General features: G+C 37.2%; 8 protein-coding genes across 8 annotated transcripts; 3 read left to right on the top strand and 5 right to left on the bottom strand.

The window, feature by feature from the left end:
* Positions 1–308: 308 nt before the first annotated feature.
* L201_006624 (uncharacterized protein) lies at positions 309–2,161 on the bottom strand (the record flags this gene model as incomplete). The annotated part of the gene is made up of 10 exons (XM_066222343.1): positions 309–366; positions 419–511; positions 600–687; positions 770–1,074; positions 1,153–1,322; positions 1,390–1,462; positions 1,573–1,669; positions 1,731–1,795; positions 1,855–1,914; positions 1,980–2,161. 10 exons carry the CDS (start codon positions 2,159–2,161, stop codon positions 309–311), a joined length of 1,191 nt encoding a protein of 396 aa, XP_066078440.1.
* Positions 2,162–2,664: 503 nt separating this feature from the next.
* L201_006623 (exodeoxyribonuclease III) lies at positions 2,665–5,534 on the top strand (the record flags this gene model as incomplete). Its single annotated transcript, XM_066222342.1, has 9 exons — positions 2,665–2,688; positions 2,760–2,791; positions 2,853–2,926; positions 3,072–3,408; positions 3,479–3,817; positions 3,911–5,121; positions 5,174–5,225; positions 5,296–5,373; positions 5,450–5,534. The coding sequence occupies 9 exons, from the start codon at positions 2,665–2,667 to the stop codon at positions 5,532–5,534; spliced, it is 2,232 nt and encodes a 743-aa protein (XP_066078439.1).
* A 624-nt stretch (positions 5,535–6,158) lies between these two features.
* On the top strand, positions 6,159–7,597 carry L201_006622 (uncharacterized protein; the record flags this gene model as incomplete). Its single annotated transcript, XM_066222341.1, has 5 exons — positions 6,159–6,810; positions 6,899–7,046; positions 7,147–7,275; positions 7,338–7,415; positions 7,534–7,597. The coding sequence occupies 5 exons, from the start codon at positions 6,159–6,161 to the stop codon at positions 7,595–7,597; spliced, it is 1,071 nt and encodes a 356-aa protein (XP_066078438.1).
* A 350-nt stretch (positions 7,598–7,947) lies between these two features.
* Positions 7,948–9,783, bottom strand: L201_006621 (uncharacterized protein; the record flags this gene model as incomplete). The annotated part of the gene is made up of 5 exons (XM_066222340.1): positions 7,948–8,011; positions 8,108–9,161; positions 9,286–9,465; positions 9,614–9,698; positions 9,760–9,783. The coding sequence occupies 5 exons, from the start codon at positions 9,781–9,783 to the stop codon at positions 7,948–7,950; spliced, it is 1,407 nt and encodes a 468-aa protein (XP_066078437.1).
* A 488-nt stretch (positions 9,784–10,271) lies between these two features.
* On the top strand, positions 10,272–12,595 carry L201_006620 (uncharacterized protein; the record flags this gene model as incomplete). The annotated part of the gene is made up of 8 exons (XM_066222339.1): positions 10,272–10,460; positions 10,578–10,742; positions 10,812–10,880; positions 10,951–11,022; positions 11,082–11,570; positions 11,644–11,826; positions 11,890–12,227; positions 12,322–12,595. The coding sequence occupies 8 exons, from the start codon at positions 10,272–10,274 to the stop codon at positions 12,593–12,595; spliced, it is 1,779 nt and encodes a 592-aa protein (XP_066078436.1).
* Positions 12,596–13,044: 449 nt separating this feature from the next.
* Positions 13,045–15,292, bottom strand: L201_006619 (ubiquinone biosynthesis monooxygenase COQ6; the record flags this gene model as incomplete). Its single annotated transcript, XM_066222338.1, has 5 exons — positions 13,045–14,094; positions 14,223–14,465; positions 14,558–14,616; positions 14,711–14,854; positions 14,932–15,292. The coding sequence occupies 5 exons, from the start codon at positions 15,290–15,292 to the stop codon at positions 13,045–13,047; spliced, it is 1,857 nt and encodes a 618-aa protein (XP_066078435.1).
* An 861-nt stretch (positions 15,293–16,153) lies between these two features.
* On the bottom strand, positions 16,154–18,356 carry L201_006618 (uncharacterized protein; the record flags this gene model as incomplete). The annotated part of the gene is made up of 5 exons (XM_066222337.1): positions 16,154–16,462; positions 16,521–16,670; positions 16,735–16,839; positions 16,899–17,210; positions 17,271–18,356. 5 exons carry the CDS (start codon positions 18,354–18,356, stop codon positions 16,154–16,156), a joined length of 1,962 nt encoding a protein of 653 aa, XP_066078434.1.
* Positions 18,357–20,911: 2,555 nt separating this feature from the next.
* On the bottom strand, positions 20,912–22,805 carry L201_006617 (uncharacterized protein; the record flags this gene model as incomplete). The annotated part of the gene is made up of 11 exons (XM_066222336.1): positions 20,912–21,081; positions 21,172–21,482; positions 21,592–21,656; positions 21,713–21,730; positions 21,793–21,917; positions 21,974–22,047; positions 22,124–22,194; positions 22,278–22,388; positions 22,452–22,499; positions 22,555–22,585; positions 22,750–22,805. 11 exons carry the CDS (start codon positions 22,803–22,805, stop codon positions 20,912–20,914), a joined length of 1,080 nt encoding a protein of 359 aa, XP_066078433.1.
* Positions 22,806–22,936: the final 131 nt, after the last annotated feature.

Below are 22,936 nucleotides of genomic sequence, written 5' to 3'. Positions count from 1 at the left end.
CACGGTACAATCTATATAACATGCTAGACTATAAATTTGACGCTATCTTCGTAAGAGGTGAAATAGGGACGGGGTTTGCGCAGAAGTGATAATATACATTCTTTGTTTCCATATCTACTGTTGTATTGTAGTGTAATGTAATGTGAATCTATCAATGGCTAATTATTCAATTACTAGTGAGTAATGATACAAATAATACAATATGAGTGGATCTGTCCAGCAATACTACTTATACAGTGATATTGGGTATCTATCCTGTCAATGGCTTCAGGGCCTGAAAACCTTGTAACCCTCGGCGAGCAAATAGTTTAAGCTTCGTTAAATCCAGCTAATTCAACAGCGAAAGAAACGGCAAGTTTGGAGAATCTAGCAACCTACTGTCAACTTTATTCACGATCATAAGACAAAAGCCACTCACTCTCGCATATGGGTAAAAGAGAATTCTGGGTGGTTGGTAGTATCGCCAGAAGTATGGATGTTATGGTTTGAATCTTCAAAGGTACTTTCGATACTATATATGAGTATGACTATTAATCAGCATGGCTCGATTGCACTTTTAAGTAGTCGTTCGATATTGTGTAAGCAAACAACAAACTTACGCAAATGCAGATTGATATCCTGCCTTGGCGAAAGAAGCATGATCTGAACAAGCATATCCACATTTGGTCTCCACTGCAGGGATGGCCACTGCGAAGAGGAAAAATCGATTAGCTGTTTTTTCCGGCAAGAACGTAAAGGCTAAAGTAACCATCAATCCGAAAGAACTTACAATACTCCTCGACTAATTTACCGACGAATTTAGTTAATTCAGGATCAACATAATCTTGGATAACACCAACACTTTCTTTTGTACCTTGTTTGACCCAAGCTGTCATATCCATTTGGATCATAGCCAAAACTTTCAAACCTTTGTCCTCATATGCCTTAGCAACAGCTTGAGAACCTAATAAACCACCTTCTTCAGCTGAATAGTAATGGAATTCTACTGGATGAGAAGGTGTGAAGTTGGCATGTACTAATGCTCTAAATGCTTCAAGCGATGAGGTTGTTCCTGATCCATCATCGTCTGCGCCACTGTGTTTCGAATGATGCATCATCAGCTCAGTACGATCGGTGACATGAAAGTCTATATACGCGATATGTTTCACTTACGGTGCTGGTAAGAATGGCCATTGATTGGCTGAATCTTGGTGAGCACCAACAATAACAATTGGTCTTTCTCCTTTAACATCATCGGCAGGCTCAAATCTAGCGATGATAGAGTTTTGGCCCCATGAATGAGGGAATTCTTTGATTGTTACACCAGAATGGGAAGAGGAGATCTGAACGATACATAGTAGTTCAGCGGTCATTCAACGCGGCATATACCGCTAAAAAGAACGGACATACCTCTTTCAGTGTAGAGAGCAAGAATTGCTGACTCTGTTTACCTGTATCAGATCTATAATATCTTGTTCGGAATCTATGTTCAGGTAAATGTAAACAAAGGAATATCATCAGCCTTTTCATTTGCTCCACACAGCTGACACAGTTCCCCTGAAAGGAATGCTCAATATAGCTGGTTTGACTTACGAGGTGAAGTCTTTGAGGAAGGATTTCATGTGTTTGACGTCAAGGGATTTGATTATGCTCTTGATAGGTTTAGAGTAATTACCGGGAGATGGGTAAGCTATATGGCACTTATGGTTAGCTGATACGACAAACAAGACTCAGCTAGAAGTGGAACGTACTATATTTCACACTTGCTGTTGAAGGTAATAAGTAACTTGAGAAGCCAAGAGTTGGAGTTTCAGTGCTATAATAGATATGTCAGCTAAGTGAGGCCACAAGTCCTGTTAAAAAAGCTGAACGTACATATCCATAAACTTTCTACCTTTACTTCTAGCTTCAATCTTCTCTAATTCCGATATCCAGCTATATACCGAATTTGAAAGTCAGCTTAATCAGTCCGTCTCTCGAGTTGACGTCAGAAAGCTCACACAGGAGGTTCATCGTCTGAGAACTGTACTAATCTGAGATCATTGAGATCGAGTGAGAATCCAGCGACATCAGTTGATCCGATTGATCCTGCTTCTGGATTATTGAAAGCGAGTTGTTCAAGTTGAGTTGGAATAGCTGATGCTAATAATGGAAGAGCGAAAAGCGCAGATTTGAGCAACATGTTGGGCAGAGATTATGGAAGAGAGAGTATCAAGAGATGACCAGGTAAGAGATCAAGCTAAGAGAAGTATACCGATTACAAACTGAATTGAGAAGAGATAAAAAGGTAGATAGATAGAAATGGCGTGAGCGTTTGAGCGAATGAGCAGCTGAGCTCGGCCTACTTGTGAAAACCGCCGCTTTGGGCGATAACCGTACTTCGGCGAGCGCCGACAAGCTTGGTATGTGGGGCCACTTTGACCGGCTTGAGATCACGTCAAGGAGGACGAGGGGATCTCTATCTGGAGAGGGGACAATGTTCGTAACGATCGAATGCAAATCATTTCGAGAGAGAACATTATGCATAGTCACATAGCAAGTTATTGTACGCTATTCGATACTAGACTGTCATACAGAGAGCGATCAATCGCCCATATCCACAGGGCTCAATATCATATCGGAGTCCCTCAACAATCCATTGCTTTCGTTTGACGCGTTACTACACCATGACATGATAACGATAACATGAGGATAATAACCTGGAATGTAGTAAGTGTTATGTGTCGATATCATGATTGAAATGGATTCATCTGATTTGTTCCTCTCCTCAATTCAATAAGAACGTTCTGAGGACATGTCTGGACTATCACCCGTGAGTTAGTCACTTTCTCATGCGAATTCATAATTCGACCTGATACGATCTTATATCACAGATTCAGTTCGATGAAGAAGAAGAATGTGGAGGGTTTACTGGATGAGCTCGGTGCTCAGATATATTGCTTTCAAGGTGAGATTTACCTATTCATTTGTTCTCTCATTTCTACCCTGTGAAGTGAAAGGGCACATGGCTATAGTAAACCACTATAGAAGAATATTTAACTAAATTTGCCACCTACTGTTTCTTTTTTTTTACCTTATGATATTTGATGTAGAACACAAAACGCCTCGAGCTAAATTAGAGAAATCAATGGCAGTACCAGGACCATATGATGGATTTTGGACATTTCCAAGATCTAAAACAGGTTATTCTGGAGTTTGTACATATGTAGATTCAAGATATTGTGTACCGATAAAAGCTGAAGAAGGTATAACAGGTTTATTATTAGATGATTCAAAAGGATCAACAATGAAACCACCTTGGACAGAAGATGAAAGAATTGGTTCATATCCTAATACAGAACATATTGTTTGGATGGACGATTATGATGGTAAAGAATTTGATCCGAAGAAATTAGATATGGAAGGGAGAGCTGTTGTTTGTGATTTTGGGTAAGTCAAGAAGTTTCTCGAAAAATCATATACAGGCTAATTTCAACAATGTTATGATCATACTATGTAGCCTATTTGTTCTATTCAATCTTTATTGTCCAAATGAAACAAATGATACTAGAAGACCATATAAAATGAATTTCTTAGAATGTTTACAACGCCGTGTTAAAGCGTTACAAGCAGCTGGAAGACAAGTTATAATTGTTGGTGATATAAATATAATGAGAGCACCAATTGATTCGGGTGAAGGTGGAATTAGAACTTCTGCTGAACAACATTATGAACATCCTGCAAGAAGGATTTTAGATGATTGGTGTTTTCCAAAAGGCGATTTAGTTGATGTCGTAAGAGAATCTTGGCCAAATAGAGATGATATGTTTACTTGTTGGAATCAGAAACTGGATGCTAGGTGAGTTATCTAAATCATGCAGCTGTCTGTCCTCTTACCTTAATCGGAGGGTAGTCAATTTGTACTTATCAAGCTAATAAAGATACTGCTCAGATCCGCAAATTATGGTTCACGTATTGATCTTATCCTATGTACACCTGGCTTGAGACCTTGGATCAAAGGTGGAGATATTTTGAATAAAGTATATGGATCAGATCATTGTCCGGTTTACATAGATTTACACGAAAGCATTAACGATCCTGAAAAAGGTGAATTGCATTTAGAAGATATGTTAAATCCTAAAGATCGACCTTTATCAACTGCACCCATATATCCAAATGATGTACCTAGAGAAGCACCTGAACCACCAAGATTTGCAACTAAATTTTTTGACGAATTTTCAGGTAGACAAACTACACTCAAGAGTTTTTTCGGTGGCGGTGGTGCGAATAATGGTACTAGTAATACATTGCAAAAAGCGAATGGACAGGTCAAGATGAAATCGGAGCCAAGTCCTTCACCTACGCCTTCTAGAATGACTGCAACTCCTGCGCCCGTCGATTTAACTGAAGGACATTCGGCCGAGACTGGAAAAAAATCAACGCAGCTACCACCTCCGACGATCGATGATAGTACCACTTCGACACCTTTCAATTTGGCCAGGGCTGCGTTCGATTCAATTGACACCGACCTAGAAGCTGGACCAACTATTATAAAAACTTTGTCTTCACCTCGATTACCTTCAGTAACACGCCAGATATCATCGCCTCAAACGCAACTTTCGGAGCACCAAGCAATCGATATGACTATTGACGATGAGATTGAAACATCACCCGTCATAGTAAAGTCGGAAACCACAAAGACCAAATTGCTAGCGAAGCAGAGACATGGCAAGAATACAAACGCTAAGAATAGTAATCCATCAGCCTCCCAAACCAAATTGTCATCGTTTTTCTCGCAACCCACTATCCCTTCTAAAGCTAAAAGGAAAACATCGCCTTCGCCTTCCCCTTCAGCTGTACAACCGAGAACCAAATCAGCTAGAACATCAATACCGTCTACATCTTCGCCCTCTCGATCTCCTTCAATCTCATCACATGCAGACCACATTGATCTCTTGACAAATATAGATTGCAATGAAGATAACAAGGAAGTTCATAGTGGATGGTCCGAACAAGAAGACAATCTGATTAATCAAGCTATAATACAAGCTGAAGCAGATAGAAAGGCGAAGAACGACTCAGCAAAACCTGTTTGGGGTAATTTATTTGCTAAAAAATTACCTCCTGTCTGTACTGTACATCAAAAGCCATGTAAAGATTTTCGTAAGTACTGGGAATGTATACAGGGAATGTAACGCTTACATTCATTGGACAGTGGTGAATAAACCTGGACCAAACAAAGGGAAAAGATTCTGGTTGTGTTCTTTGTCAGTCTATCTCCATCACTCTAATGACATGCGAAATGTAAGCTGAATGATCACTGAATCTGTCTAATAGACCTGTAGGAGCCGGTTATGATACAGGAAGAAGTAAAAGACCAAGAGAAGATGTGAATCATAAATTCCGGTGTGATTTGTGAGTGAACAAATTAAAGTTATAATGAATGCATTTTTCAGATCATAGCTGATCTTGCGAAAAACATTTGTTTCAGCTTCTTGTGGGATAGTGCGAATTCTAGAAAAGAGAAAGTCATAGATCCAGATCATAAAACTTATGGAGAAGAAAGGGAAGTATAGAAATTCGATGATCGATTTGCACGTCAGAATCGCTATTTTTATATTGAACCTCTTTTTTCCCTATGAGAGTTTTATCTTTCCCCTATTCAATCTTGATCCACCATCTTCCGAGTCATATTGGCATATATGCTCTTACTCAAGTCCATCACAAGATCCGGATTAGTAACGAATAAAATGCTGCTTGCGCATTAATAAGAAATCCTCCTACGTTCACTTTCATTACGCTCATGGGTTTGATACCTGAATACCAGCAATACATATAAATGTTTATCATGCGTTGTATTTCAAAATGTTTAATTGCATGTATTATAAGATAGTAGAATACTGTTGATGATATGTTCACCTCTCTATCTCAAGTTTTAAAATGTGGATTAAATGAAAATTACCGCTTTTAGCAATCTTATTGATTTTTGCCACCTACCTTAAACCTCAAAATGACAGAAATCAAGAGGTCCGAGCGAAGTTTCAAGTTGTTCGATCGAGATACCAAGTTGAAATTATCTTTGTGATTGTCTTTTGAAAGCATTTCTATCTTGCATTGAGATCTCATTCTAGATTATTAGATTATAGTGCAAAACGCAAATATACTCCTGGTTGAGAGGCTTATACAATTCATTAGACAAGATGTCGCTTATATCATCAACTTCACGACTTCTACCAAGATCATCAATCCAGCAATTACGAGCGATATCAACTACCTCATCAACCCTCGCAGTAGCAGCCAGTTCATCCTCCTCATCAACTCCTACACCAAGTAGATATGTTCGTAAAACTGTTATACCATCAAGATCGACTACTTCATCTCCTAGATCAAGTACAAGTACAAGTGCGAGTTCAACATCGGCAGCAGCTAAACCAAGAGCAGCAACAACAAGATTCACTCCTACCCCTAACCCAACTCCAACTCAGCCTGCTCCTCAAATGAAAGGAACATATGATGATTTCCCAGAAGATTTCCCATTACCTTCAACTGAACCTATAATAGATGATTATTCACATTTAAACCCATCATCATCGTCTTCAATTCGACCCGGGTCATTTTCTTCACCAGAAGCATCACCGCCATTAACTTCATTATCCAATGAAAATTATCAATCTTTACCTTCAGCCTCTGGACCATTGACAAGTATAGAAGGTGAAGCTAAAGTTGGTAATTTAGAAGAAGGTCAAGATTGGTCATCTTCTTTTTCAGGTTTATCAGAAAAACCTTTCCCAAAAGAAGTAGCTAATGAATTATTGAGAGAATTGAAAGTTAATGATGTTGAAATTAAACCTGGTAAGTTACGATAATGATATATATTATATGTTCTTCAGCCAATGCGAATTCTAGTCATTGATCGGTGTCTTACTGCTTTGCATTTTAGATGGACTACTATATTTACCAGAAATCAAATATCGACGTACATTAAATGCAGCATTCGGTCCAGGTGGTTGGGGTTTAGCACCAAGAGGTGAAACTCATGTTGGACCAAGAATAGTCAGTAGAGAATGGGGTTTGGTATGTTTAGGAAGGTAAGTCATCATTATAAATATTACTGAATTATTACACATTCGGTCTATTTTGGTTTCTGTATAGATTATAAATTACTGATTCGCCGTTCAACTATCTTAGACTCGTATCTATAGCTAGAGGTGAACAAGAATATTTCGATGCATCAGGTATACCAACTGCGACTGAAGCATGTAAAAGTAATGCTTTAATGAGATGTTGTAAAGATTTAGGTATTGCGAGTGAATTATGGTGAGTCAATTCATTCCATTCCAGTCGATTTCCAATACTAACCATCTCGTTGTCGTGAATAGGGATCCAAGCTTTATTAGAGATTTCAAATTAAAACATTGTAAGGAAGTTTATGTAGAACATGCTACCAAGAAGCAGAAGTGAGTCATCGTTCATAGAAACCTTATCGTTATATACAGTAACGGTCTTTTCAATGTCTTGCTTCAACAATTTGCAAAATCATCTTTGTGCTAACCAGAAACTGTTACACAACCATAGGAAAAAGCTTTGGAGAAAGAAGGATGGACCTAAATTCGAATATCCATGGAGAGAGAACGCATAGATGATTGGAAATATCGATTTATGATATATATGTACCGGACATTTAGATGTTTTGAATCCGTTATCATGAATTGAGATATGTTAGATAGAGGAGCTGGTTATAGCTTAAGAATTAGCTTACATCGGCTCATGTCAATTTATACATGTAATAAGCAGATATATAATATGTTTTCCATTAAATCTGTTTTGCGTAATATAACCGCGATGTACAACAAAATATACACTCTTCCTAGATTTACCTATCTGTTGATGATGCCCATATTTGCTCCTTTCTCGTTTCTCAAGCAAATCAAGTTGTCAGGGTAGACTATAACCATGATGAAACTTCATGGTATCCGGTCGATTCGATAATTACATAGATTTTACTTCTTCTTTCAATTTATTCAATTCTTTTTCTTGAGTTATTAGCCTTTCTCTAATTTTTGTAGCCAAAATGAGATCAGCTTAACGCTCTCATAAAACGATCATCATTTTGACAAGTTTCAAGATAGAGAATAAAATTTCGACTTACCTCCATTTATCCATCTGTTCTACAATTTTCTTTCTCGCTTCATTCAATTTATTATATTCCGATTTTTCCATTTCTAGTGAAAATTCTAATGGTATATCTGCTGAAGCTAATTCACCTGGAATACCTATAACTGGTTGTTGTTGTTGTACAACAACAGAAGGTGTTGTTGGTGCTGGTGTTGATGATGGTGTACCACTAAATTCAGTTGATGTATTTGCTCTACTATTAATAGTACTTTGTCTTCCCTTTTGCTTTTTTGATTTTTTGTTATTGTTATTGTTTAGAGCAGAAGAATCATATTCCTCTCTTTGATTATTTGATCTTCTATTTTTATATGGTAATGGTATAGGTGGATTTTCATTTAAAATATCTAAAAATGCTTTAGATGGATCAGAAAATATTATTTCATCATATTGCCATGAATGTACAGGTAATATACTAGCTATTGATATAGGTTGTAAATTTTGTTCATGTTGTAATTGTTCCTCCTGCTGTATCTGTTGTTGAGCGGTTCCAGTCGTATCAACTATAATTTCAGAATGTGACGTATCATTTTGATCATCATTATTTGTATTCGTTTCTGGCTTTTGTGCATTTTCCGTAACCATTGGCTGATCACCCTGGCTGTTATTTACTTGAATTTCATCCTTGGTCATTACTTGATCTTCAGCCATCACAGCAGGTGTAGAAATTTCCTCTTTCACTTGCGTCTGCGTCTGTGTCTGCGTAACATTGTTACCGTTATTCTCCGTCGTTGATACTGGTTGTTGATCATCATTGGGAGTTTTGGCAGGTGCAACTGATTGTGGAGGTACATTTGTAGATGCGGGTGTGTTGACAGCTGTGGTTGATTCTGTATTCGTTATTGGTTCAGGCTGACCATTACCGATTGGAATAGTGAAGTTTTCAATAGGTGCACCCCAATGATGTAGCTTTATAGGATGATTTAAAGTTAATGGTTTTTCTGATGATTCAGGTATAAATTGAATTCTAATTTGAACAACAAATTCACCCCATCCTGTTTCTGTTACTGCAAAAGGTGGTTTGTCAAAAGCTAAATAACCATCAAATAGGAGTTAGTCGATGTTTACCATGTAGACAAGTTTGTCCAGATCATTAATGTTTCACATTAAAAAGGTGGTGAAGATTATATAGATAATGAAAGTATTTTTACTCACCTCTATTCGGACTTGGATAAGTATCATGTAATTTGAATGTCACTTTCTTGATTAGATAAGACAAATCATCTGCACCACCAGGTAACCAATCTATATCATCTTTAATGATTTCTCCTGATTCTGATCTTCTAGGTGGTGGAGTAGCTGCCGAAGTTAAGAATACCGTCCATCGATGTGTATCTACGTGGAATGATGTCCATGTGATCAGTGATTATTGTTAAATTGACAATGCAAGAAAACATTAAGGTGAATAAACGTTGCAATCGTTTGAGCTTGTACTTGCAAGACCACTGAGCAGATACTATACTTGCAAAACAAGTCGACTCACGTCCAGCAGGTGCAGTCAATTTCTCTTCTTCCGTCAATAACCTTGCATGTGAACCGTATATTATCGGTCTGTGAACTTGTATACCCTAAGATTGACAACACTATAAGCTGTACATCTTCGCGTTTAGAACGTGATCATCAGCTTACCTTTATCCTTTCGGAAGCTGACATGCTGTCGTGTTTGAAGTTATAGCGTTAAATATATCCTGCAAACTATTGGGATTTAAATGTATATTGCTGAATATATCAACAAAAAGTCAAAACAACATTAGGCTAATCTTGAAGTCGCGAACGTATCTCATTATAGGCGGTAATCACCGAACAAGGGTAAGCTAGGGAATATAATGCCACGTCATGTGCAGCCCAATACAGTACTTAGAAGGGAGGGTGATGGGAAATGACGTCGGATGCTAGGATGCTAGATCCGGTTATTGGGTAGTTAATAGTAGTTATCAAAGACCCTGATCTCCCCTTGTATACCTCTACTCATAGATAGATGATAGGTGCTTCTAAACCTCACATACCACAATATACATAAACTATTTATACATTCCTATCTGCTTTACATCGCTGAGAGCTGAAACCCATCAACTGTAGTCATTCCTCACACTTACATACCAAATCAATCAGATCTCAGAAGGTAGTATAATCTCATCAAGATGTCTCACGCCGGTGGCTATTTCAAGACTGCCATGTCAATAGTAAACAGGTTAGAAGAAGGGAAACCACATTCTTCTATAACAGATTGGGTAGAAGTTTTGACTTCCGACAGATATGATGAATTGAGTTTAGATGGTATACCTGAATTAGTTGAAAGTATAAATATTCAAGGTTATCAAGGTACTGCTGTGAGTATCTGCTCGAAACGGACCTATCATTACGATAATTATCTGTTACGCTACCACACGTTTCTGATTGATGAATGGAAAAGACGTCTTTACTGATCGCGTCTTAATCCTGAATAGGAAGGTACAAGAGCTATCCGAAAGAAATTAAAGTACGGAAATGTACATAGACAATTGAGAGCTTTAGTTATACTTAGAGCTTTAACTGAAAATGCAGGTAAAGGTTTCCAATTAGGTTGGGCAAATCAGCAGTTAATGGATAGATTGAGGGAAATGGCAAACGATGTGAGCTTCCTACTGGCTCTAGACCGTGTTGTTCTGCCGAGTGATGTTTGACTGATCCTTGCTGAATAGTCACTCCTTGATCCTAAAGTCAAGAAGAGATTGGTATTGGTCTTCCATGCTTGGTCCATACATTACAAGGTTAGCTCGGCGTTTCAGACTGACCTCAGCGGACTAGCTAACATTTCTCGTTGCGTCGTTGCGATATCAGGATGAACCTAGGATGCAAGAAGTCGCTCGTCTCTACGCTAAATATGGTGGAGCTGGGCCTGGAGTAAAGAAGGTGAGTATCTAATTCTAATAGTTGTGGAACTGCTCACAGCTGATCGTCTGTCCATCTAGCCAACACCTATGGCACCACATAAACAATCATCAGTGTCATCCTCAATCTCAGCTACATCAGCATCATCTGGTGGAAATAGGGGTGGATTTGATGATGATTTATTTTCACATGATTGGGCACCATCTAAAGGAAATAGAGGGCCGGATACATATACAGATTTAGCAGCAGCAAAAGCAGATGCAGATGCAAGAAAACGTGATAGAGAAGCAAGAATATTGATCGAACAAAGAGAAGCCGAAGTTGAAAGAAGAGAAAGAGAATTTAAAAGAAAACAAGATATGGCAGCATTAGAAGCTAGAAGACAAAGAGAAGCTGCTGAAGAAGCTGAAAGAAGAAGACAAGCTAAAGAAGATGCTAAGAAGAGAGGTCCAAACGTAAAACCACAACCTAAAAGACCTCCGTTCGATTTCCAAAAAGAAAAACCTCAAATGATGGTTTCTATCGCAAATGCTATTCAATGTGCAAATAACTTGGTCAATTCTTGTAGAGTGAGTCGAGTCCGATCAAAAACATTAATAGCATGGTGACCTAACTCACTTCTTTGCCTTTTTGGATTGGTAGTTAATCGACAGATCAGTCGAAAGTGTTCTCGAATCGCCTAAAGTACAAGATAACTTGGACAAGGCGAAAGCAGCTCGAAGAAGTGTGATTAGATATATCCAATTGGTCACAGATGAAGAATTCGTTGGTACACTTCTGGAAGCCAACGAAAAGATCGTCGAAGCTATTCAATTATATGACAGAGTGAGTTTGCATTAGCGAACATTTGTGCAAAAACCCATTATTAACACGCTTGTTATATCACAGCTTTCAAAACCTTCGGTACTTGATTCAGATTCAGATGAAGAGGTTAAAGAGACTGAAGCTTTAGCTAAAAGACTTGCTGCTCAAAAATTAGAAGCACAAAGAACAGGTGAAATTGATCAGTTACAATCAAGACAAAAGAAAGAATCTGCTAGAAGAGAATTAAAAAGACAACAATCAGCTAAACAAGTTCCTCCCGCAAGACCATCAAGACAAACTTCTTCAGCTCATCCTGATTTAGCAGATTTAGATTTCGGTAGTATTTCAGCTACAAAAGATAAAGGTAGAGGTTTACCTCAACCTATGAAACCTGATAGTGATGAAGATTCATATCGTCAAGGGTGAGCTCTCGCTCTTTTCATCAGTCGTATAGCTTTACACGAGATACCTCGATATGTGTAGCTGATGATGTTTACTCTTTTAAACTTTTTTCAGTTTATCTGATTACTCGGATTCCGACTATAATTATGATTCTTCTGATGATGGATATCGATCAAGACATCAATCAAGAAATCCTTCAAGAAGACAATCACTTGCTGGACCAAGTGGTGGTCATGGACAAAGACAACCTCCAGCAAGAGCTTACGAGTCTTTGGAAGATAATTATCCACAACAGCAATATGGTAGAAAAGGTTTATTAGATGAAAGTGATGATCCTTTTGCGGATGATATCGAAACACCTACTCATGAGAGAAAGGAATGTAAGTGACAAAAGATTTTTGGCTATCGATTACTTTATGTTTGGAGACTAGACCAAGCTGATAAAACTTGTGTTTCCTTAAATATCAATAGGGGCTGCAATCTAAATACTCTGCAGAGGTATTTTGTACTGTCGAGATGTGGATCATAAGAACTTGGGTCAGTCTGTCTTATGCCGGAGGTAATTGATCCTTGAGGGTGATTATGGTGATAGTGTGACAGGATATCTATTTCGAGCTGTCAGGGTAGATAAGAGGGAGGAACAAGGGGTCTTTGATATGAAGATCCCATAAACCCGTGTTCATTTATGGTAAATATAAAATATAACGATTAATCAATAAAATTGTGTTTCAATTCTTAGTAATATGTATTGTAGTAGTATGATTAAAGGATGCAACCGGTTAATATCATGTCAAGTACGAGCAAGCGGCAAACCATTTTGATATAGATTTGTACAACTTATTTTTTCTGTAAAGACCCAGCAGCTCTTCTTGCACCTTCCCTCAATAATCCCACCGCAACCCCACCAGCCATTTTAGATACGTTTTTAATTGTAAACCAATTATCTAATGAATTTGCTGTCATACTCTGCCAACCAGTTTCTTTCTTACTGTTATCTCTTTTTACTCCATTAGATAATTGAGGTGCAGCACCTGCACCTGCACCTGCACCACCCATTAATAATTTTTTTAATGGATTTAATTCATTTATAATATCTAAACCTGTACCTCTAAACCAATTTATTATTGGATTTCTTGCTCTAAAAATATAATGTAATTTATCTGTTGTTGATAAAATTAAATGATTTAATGGATATCTTTCTTTTGAATATTCTTTTAAATTTGTTATTGAACCTAAATCACCACCTAAAATTTTTGAATTTTCTAAAATTTTAGAAAGACTTTGAACATCATTTAAACCTTGATTTAAACCTTGACCTGCTAAAGGATGTATTGTATGTGCTGCATCACCAACTAAAACTGTTCTTTTACCTATATATTCATTTGCATGTGATAATCTTAATGGAAATCCTGCTACACTTTTTTTTTCAATAGATGTTATTCTAGGTGGTAAAATTGGTTGTTCAGATGATATGTCATTATTTGGTATTTCAATAATTTCACTTAATAAGTTGTTTATCTCTTCAGCTGATAATGGATTATTCTGTTGATCTCTTTCAATCATTTTATTAGTTAATATATTTAAACTTGATTCAGGTAATGAATAACCACAATTTATTAATATAGTTAATGCTTCTTGATTTAAGTTTTTTAAAGCTTTAGCATGAAGAGGTAAAGTTGACCAAACCATTGTTGAAGTAGTTTCATTTAAAGGTAAAAAAGCTATTGGTCCAGTAGGTAAAAATCTTTGAAATGCTGTTGTATTTGAATATAAAGGTGAAGGTGAATGATTTAATGTTGCTACTACTGCATGTGTATTATATGCATGTCCATATGTTTCAATTTTTGAAAATAATCTAACAGGTGAATTTGGTCCATCTGCACCGATCTATTTATTTGTATCGAGTAATACAATATCATCGAAAAAATCAGCATACAACAAACTCCTCTATCGTTCGAATATACTTTTTTAAATATTTCTTTACGAAATGTGAGACGAAAATTTTCCACACTTACAACTAAACTACCTTTAATCCATTCATCACCAATTTTCAATCCAACCCATCTTTCACCATCACCTAATCTCATTTCATTTACTCTTGAATTTTCTTTTATAGTTATTATATTATTACCAATTTCTTCTATACGTTTTAATAAAGCTTTTTGCAAATTCATATTTTCAGTCATTCTTGCCATTGGATGACCTAATGGTGGGAAATGTATTGTTGGGAATGAATCTGGTGATGGATTTGCCCAAATCTATAGTATATCAAATGAATCCGTTAACTCATTTCAAGAAAGGAAATATCATCGTTATATCATTGGAACAATGCAGAGTAAGTATAACTCACTATCATCTCTTCAACAGGACATGATCGTGATTCTTCAATATGTTTCCAAACTCCTATACCTATTAAACATCGATCATTTGATATTAGCTTATCATATAGAATGTAAACCGAGATATCTACTTCAAATGCGTGATTACATGACTGACTACTCACTTTCTAACCATGATATATTCTCCCAAGTTAAACTACTTATTCTATTTTCCCAATCACCTTTACCTGACCAATTTCTAGTTTTATCTAAAGATGAACCTTCAATTAAAACTATTTTAGTTGTTGTTGATATAGTAGGTTGTGATACTATATACCGGAATTTCAAGAGTGGTTAGTTTTATTACGAAGAATAAAAATTGACTAAGAACGAGGAAAAATCTCACATAATGCACAACCTAAAGCTAAACCTGCATTGGCTCCACCAATAATTACAATATCATAAGTGTTTTCTTCTGATATTTCAGGTATAGGCTCTATAGGTTCGCTCGTAGTAGAAGTAGCCGAATGTCCATGATTTCTTATACTACCATACTGATTTCGGAAAGATGGACTTGCATTTGAGGACCCAGCTTGAGAGACTACTGGAAATCTAGATCGAGGAGATCTTGGAGACTGGTTTAACGAAGTATGTAATTGTTGAATCTGATATGGGATTATAGTTGATGTCGATCCGAATTGCGTTGACGATTTGAACACGTTTGAGGAAACCCTAGGACCAGTAAAAATGAATGTACTTGCTCTCATCTTGATAGTCTTATTCCTTGTGTTGAGGTAGTCCTCTTTGGTCTTGAGGTAATAACGCAGATATCCTTTAATAGAATGTGAGGACATCTCTCTCAAGTACACAAGAAGGGTGGACCGGAAATCTTGAAATCTCGAATGAAATCGGACAATCTTAACGGAGAGATCCGCTTCTATTATCGTTAGGTAGGTTTTAATCAAGATATCTTTATGGAATGATATAGGTCCAATAGCTACAACGTTAAATGCATATCATATGCGTATATATCTTCACGTAAAGGTTTTCAATGTAGTTTCTTCAAATGCATGAAATAGAATCTCAATGTCAAGCTATTATGTAAGGGGAAAGGGATCAAACGAAACGTACTAATGAATATATACAAGGCTAAAGAGAAATCAAAGAAGGAAAAAGGAATGTTATAACAATCTCAGATCATGTATATGTATAATAGGCAAAATTCGATTAACGAACAAGAAAGATAGGGAAAAGACGGTATTTTGGTGGGGTATACTATGAGGGTAAGAGATAATGAAGAAACGAAAATGGGAATAAAAGGGTATATTTTATTAGAAATATAATAAGTAATAATTTATATGCAAATAGTGGTTACAAGAGTTTGATGATCAGTATACGTTGATTTCCCCCTTTTTTTTGTTTCGTATCGATGAGTTGGGTATCTTTTGGACGGGTGAAAAATCGATTTATATTGTCCATACTCTGTCATCATCATGCTGTGTTGGATGATCAAGCTTGTTGGATGGTTGGAGATGTCGGGGATGGTAGTAATTATTGATAAGGTTTGAGTCGACACAAATCCACCAAAAATGGTGTTGTTCGTTGAGACCTATTCTGTTTTCAACGGCTTAATTCATTCTTCCATCTAAAACACCTCGAATATCATCGACAGTAGCTAAATCAGTCAAGAAAGGACATAAGTCTGTTAATTCGGTATCATGAGGATCGTTGAACCAGGTTGAAACGGGTACGGCATTGTTGGGGTGGAAGATGTATGATGCTGGCGAGTTATCGATGATGATTGAGGTTTCAATTGATCTACCAAGTTGTGATAAATCTTTAACGTAATTTCCTTTGTGGTTGTAGCAACTTTCTCTGAATAATCGATGAGTGACAACTCGATGTATATCTAGCATATCTAAGACTGGGTCGGCGTACTACAAATGTAAGAATGATCAGCAGACTTTTCCAGTATGAAACAACGCGATGACTTACTTTGGATAATGAAGCGGTGAAAACGACAATCTCATATATTTTACCCATCTCTTTCAAGAAATGATCTACACCAGGTCTCTTAATAACGTATACGTTGTGAATTTGTGATTCAATTTCCACAGGTACGATGTAATCAGCTGATGGTAATGACTAATGATGGTAATGTATCTATCAGCTTACTGGACGATAATACTATGATCATCAGTCGACTTACCTTGAAACTACTATGTAACAAAGTTTCATCTAAATCAAGTACCAAACATTTTCTACCGTGATGTTCCTTGTAAATCGGTGGGAGAAGAGGTGCAGGTTGACCATTCTGTAATGATATCTCGTCAGCTTTTCCTTGTTTCACTAGGATCATTCAGCTGAACTCACTTCATCAAGCGGTATACCCATACCACCCTGTTCAATCAACCTATCTTCTTCATCCTCATATTCCTCCTCTAAACCATATTCATCTACTACTTCTTCAGCCGCTGCACCACTACTTTCATCTTGAACGTCTGAATTACTTATATCTGTATAACCTCCACTACTAGTTGTTCGATCTTGATCTGCTGATGTTGATGGCGGTGCAGCAAGATCAGAATCTCGCCGTTGAGGTTGAGGATGAGATCTGCTAGGTGTACCAAGTAAAGATGATCCTCCTCCTGGAGCTTGTACAGCTGATGAAGTTACTCCGGCAGTCTAAGTGAAAAATATAACGTCAGCTCAGACTTCTTCCGAGGAGAAAGAGAGTAAGCTTACCTCTTCATCAGGTAAGGTATGTGGTTCAGTAGGAGCGAGAACTACTTCTTCATTTGGTTTTACGGCTTTGTCACCTTCTGCAATCGTGTCGACCAATGTAGATCCGGTCGTAGCGGTAGGTTCAGGTTGTTTGCTCAAGTCAATTCCTTTGTCAACGGGAGTAACATCACCTTTCTTATCATTTATTTGAGTCGTAGGAGCTGTTGTTGTGGATGTGGAAGGTACTGTTGAGGATTGAGGGGCAGTGGTGACTGATGTATTAGGTTTTTGAGTTGTTTGTTGCTGAGCTGATTGAACGGGTGATGATTTAACTTTTTTAGAATCATCTTCGTAATCATCTGCATTAAAACATCCAAGCGCAATGAAGAACCCTGCTAAACCAGTCTTTTTCTTTTTCTTCTTTTTATTCGCAGCGTTCTGCGTTGATGAAGACGCGACCGCTGGTTTTGTGGACGATGTAGAAGAATTTGTAGTAGGCTTTGAATTCGTTGATGATGAGATTGTTGGATTTGCTTTTTCCTTTGATGGTTCTGGTGTAGTTGGGGCTACCTGTGAATTGGTAGGTGTAGTAGTATTTGATTGACCTGATAATTTCCTTGTCAGATTATTCAATGGACTGCTATTATTACTACTACTATTGGCACCAGTCGTACCTTTACTTGTTTCTCCATTACCAGTAACAGTCTCATTATTAGATGCCATAGCTGTTGAAGTGGATGCTTGAGGTGGCTGTTGTTGTTGTGATATTAAAGCGGTTTCTGAATCTGTGGGATGATTTCCTTTCTCTTTCATAACTTCCTTATCTTGATTAGAGGAAACGGTATCAGGTTGATCTATAGTTGGTGATGCAGGTGTAATAGTTAAAGAAGGTGTTGTTGAGATAGAATTACCAAGTATTGGTGGTAAAGGTGGTGCAAGAGATATTGTTGATTGCACAGACCGATTATTACTATTGTTATTATTGGTTTCAGACTGAGATATTGATGATGTTGATTCCCTTTCTATGTTTATGTTTGACGCGGGTTTACTGATATTGCTTGTACTGGGTATATTACTATTATTATCTGATACATCTATCGATGCCATTCTACGATTTATTTTATTATACCGAAAGCAGATAATAAGATCAAGTAAGAAAAGGAATGAATATACAAAGCAAAGTGATTCTCATGAGTGTTTGTGGATACCAAAGAAAGGTAAAGTCAAAAAGTGAAAAAGTCTACGGTAAGTTGAATGATAGTGCGTGTATCAATGCAATGTTATAGTAGTGTTTTTCAATACAATAATTGGCGGGTAGAGCGGTATACTCGTAAGTATATGAATGATAAACGTTGTCGCGTGTAATGATCGTGTTTTTTCTAATAGAATCATTATTACAAGATTACATTTTATTTGTTTACATGTTTTGATTATTACTGTAGTTATTTTACCTAATTTTCCTAATTAGCTTATTGTCTTTACCGGGGTTTTTTAATCCCTTTTCTACCTTTCTTTCCTTTCTCAATTCAATGACCACTTTAGGTTGATAGATGCAACAGGTCACTCATTATCTCGTCATTCTGATATCTTGCATCATGCCACTATCACCATCAACTCAACAACTAAGCAGAACATCCTCTTGACATACATTCTATTTCCCTTCCTAATCTTTCCGCATAGGCTCTAACCACCAAAACCATGACATGATCAATCCTCGTTCCTGAATAAGGGTGCTTGCATGTGTCCTGCAAATAGCCAAGAAAACGGGAGTACACGCTCTTATTGAGATCGATAAATTGCCTATTTAGGAATTTTTATCAAGTTGATCGAGTGTGGCAAATACTACAGTATACATGTTTGAACCATGAGAATAGTTTGTAACCAATTTTACAGTGGCATATACCTTATGAGTACTGTGCTCGAGTACTGTATCAGTAGCATCACGGTTTAAGCATCGCTCTCTATGATTGCATGTCGTCGATTGGATATAAATAGCGTAGATTATGCTACATTCATTGAGCTCAAATACGACACTTGAGATTTTTTCGGTACACACTTATCTGGAAAACGAGAAAAATAAGCAAGAAGAAAAAGGTGAACATGAATTCAGAATAATATCACTTGGAGTAAAATATCACATTGGTATGTTATTCTTTGATCATAGTGATCTTTTACCTTGATATTTTGGATGAGTTGCTATATCTTGAACATACTATGATTCTTTTGAACCACCAGGAATCACAACATCTTTTTGAGCTGGAAGTGAAACAAGCTGTCAAATAAGTGTAATGTTTTGGAAACTTTTTATGACGTTCTCTCCCTCTAAAAGTCTCGTCACTTGAGAATATCTTGCTGTACTTACAGTCTGAGTTGATAGTTCTTTCGAGTTTTCGTCCGTAAGATCCAAAGCTTGTTGCAGATATGCTTTCTTGTGCTCACTGAGACAATCGTTGACAATGACAGTAAGCTGGTGCTCGCGTATTCATGCTAAATGCAATACCATATTTTAAAGCATTCACGTGTCCCACAAACCTTTACCAGGTTGAGCTACTACCGCTATATAAGCAATTTGGTTATTGTTGATTTTGGCAATCCAGGTATGACCATCGATAAACCCAGGTTCCAGTTCCGATTGATGAAAATAATTAATGAATTTTTGGATCATTTCCACATATTATTGTCGTCAGAAAATCAACAGTAGATGTAAAAGAAACATGGTTGTTTACGAGAAAAAAGGAATATACAGTAGAGTAGTGCTGTCGTATATGAGGATCAACAAAAGTGAGTGAGACTAAGTTGAACTTTGGAAAAATCAAGCAACTTACCATGTTTGAAAGTTTCAGTATATTCCCTAAGCACTTATGCTCCGCTGAGTTAGACAACAAGAGAGTCACCTTCAGGATTTCACATTGTATGTGCTGTGGAAAGGGTACGTAGAAATATATATTATGAACCCGCCAGCCGGATTAACTAACAATTCGACTTCCGCTTGTATATTACTACTTTGATCCATCATGTTGTTTATGTTGTGTTGTCCACTCATTCGTACAGCATTGAGTTGTTTCTATTTGATACTTTATGTATTGTTGCAATTGATTCGATCGAGCTTTCGTAGGCTGATAAATCTTAGGTATCACAGTCAATTACAGTCAGCATCAAAAACCAAAAGGTAATCAAAACGAGATGAATTCCATTTCAGGTGACCGTTCCTTTCATCCCCTTGCTGAAATTATCGAGTCATGCATACCCTATCTTCCTTTGTTAGTTAGTTCTCTGTACTGTATTTGTATGTAGGGCGATCCGTATGTCGCACACATACATTGAGGTTTATATGCATGGAACAGATGAAAACAAAATCGATAAATTTGATTATTAACAATGTATATGTCGCTATAACGTGAACATTGCTGTATAAATGATAGTAAACCTCGTTTTAGTGATCTCGACTTGAGCTCGAGGAGAGGTATAAATACAGGATACATTGGGTTGATACTGATTGTTAGTTGAGAACCATATATGACATCTGTTTTTGAATGTTGTACAAAGGAAGCGAGAGGGAATGCTTAAGCTGATCAAGCGGTAGAAGTCTGTATCACTTCCTGAACATTTTCCTAAAACACAGAGTAAGAATGGATGATCAGTTGTGTTTGTTGTGGTTGACGTTAGTCAAGAATAAAAATGAGTCGACTCACCTTTTCTGCTTCTTCTTTATATTGTTCTACTTCTTTAGCTAACTGTTCTTTCTGTTGATTAGTTTGAGCTCCTTCAAGAGCATGATGTTGTCCATCTTGCAACCTGTGTACAGCCATCATTCCTAATACCGCTTTTCGGACTATATTTAAGCAGTCAGTCATCGGTCCTCGCGAGGTAGTTTAGACTTGGATCTTTATGTCCGAGAAACACACTGAAGAGTGGTACTTACAAGTTTTCTTAGCATCGAAAGCAGCTTTGACATTAGGTAAAAGATCAACAGCCTTTCCAACTGGACTTGTTGGATCTTGAACAAACGCAGCTTCATCAGATTTCAACCATTTGTCTTCCAGTAATTGTGCAGCTGTTGGTCTATTTGTTGGATCAATTGTCAAACATTTTCTGACAAATTCTCTTGCTGTATCTGATACACCCGACCAATATTCTGCAGGCTCAAATTTGTAATCACCGTTACAGATAGCTTGCATTTCTTCATATTGTGAATCTCGATCAAACGGCGTATAACCGCAGAGTAAGAAGTAGCTATAGTCGTTCAGTAAGGTCACCGTCAGCGGGGAAAATTCAAGGATAACTCCAATTCTCTGGATTGCTTTGTCGTAGTTCATGTAGTTCATCAAATAACAATACTCACGTAATAACACCGATTGCCCAAATATCTACGGGTTTACCATGACCAGCTTTTTTGAAGATTTCAGGCTACACGAGTATGAAGGTCAGCAAAGTGTTTCGGATTAAGGACTATTTGAACCCACAGCCATGTATCCGGGAGTCTGCAATCAAAACTTATGATCAGTATTTGACAGCTTCCCAATCAATCAGATTGTTAACTCACACCACAGGTAGTAGTCAAAATTGAAAAATTGTCTTCATCTAACACCTTTGATAAACCAAAGTCCGCTAACATGAGATCCGCATCTTCAGCTTTTGATTTGAAAAGGATATTTTCTGGTTTAAGATCTGAAATGAAAAGGGAGGATCAGATGCTGAATAATCAATTACCCATCTCAGCTCACCTCGATGTACAATTCCTTGATCATGCAGATACTTGACAGCTGAGGTTACAGTCCTTACTATATTTGCCGCATCCCTATACAGAAATGTATGTTTAGACTGTGAAACTTTACACAGACGATGAGGACTGGTCAAGGATACATTAGACTCACTTTTCAAAGTAATTTCCTCTGGCGCAAATCCTGTCAAATAATTCTCCTCCTGTACATAGATCAAATACAAGCTATACAGGATCCGGCAGTCAGTATTCATGCTTATCAGGAAGAATACGATGAAGGTCTCATTAAAAATATTGCGGGTACTTACATAGAGGTTATGCGTGGTCTCAAAGAAATCATGCAATTGTACTATATTTTTGTGTCCAGCTGAGACCCTTTTAAGGACAGAAATTTCATTTCGTACCATATGTTCTCTTCCCTACAATGGAAGATTTTATCAATGTAAGGAAGAAGCTGATTTTTTTGATAGACTCGAACTTACAAGTAAGAACTTTTTGTTGAGTACTTTACAAGCGTAATATTCACCGGTCTATTGTGGTTATTAGTGTACATGACAAGCTGATAGAAAATGGTAAATGACTTACGGTAATATGTACACATTCTTTCACCACAGCGCTATATTGATATGGTTAAAGTGATTAGTTCCTTCTCTATCCTTCAAGTCAATTAACGGTGATAAGCTTTATCAGAATTCAACATACTATGTTCCGCTGCAATATATTATTAGCTTGATTCAGCAAGATGTATATGGTCTTATTATATAGCGAAGATGGACATACCTTCCTAGTGTCTTACCAGTCTTATACTGACATGGTACAGTTTGAGGGGGAGCCATGTTGATCTACTTGCTCTTAGTATGTTAGGTGGAATGTAAGATTGAAAGGGGTTGAAAAAGAAGGGAATGATGAGTAGATTTCTACAGGTCTTTTAAGGTGTTCAAATATTCTAGATGATCTACGATGTTTC

Source organism: Kwoniella dendrophila, chromosome 9 (genome assembly GCF_036810415.1).
Source record: "Kwoniella dendrophila CBS 6074 chromosome 9, complete sequence".
Classification (NCBI taxonomy): Eukaryota; Fungi; Basidiomycota; class Tremellomycetes; order Tremellales; family Cryptococcaceae; genus Kwoniella; species Kwoniella dendrophila.
The sequence above is the reverse complement of the archived record's forward strand: the minus strand, read 5'-3'. Positions and strand labels throughout refer to the sequence as shown.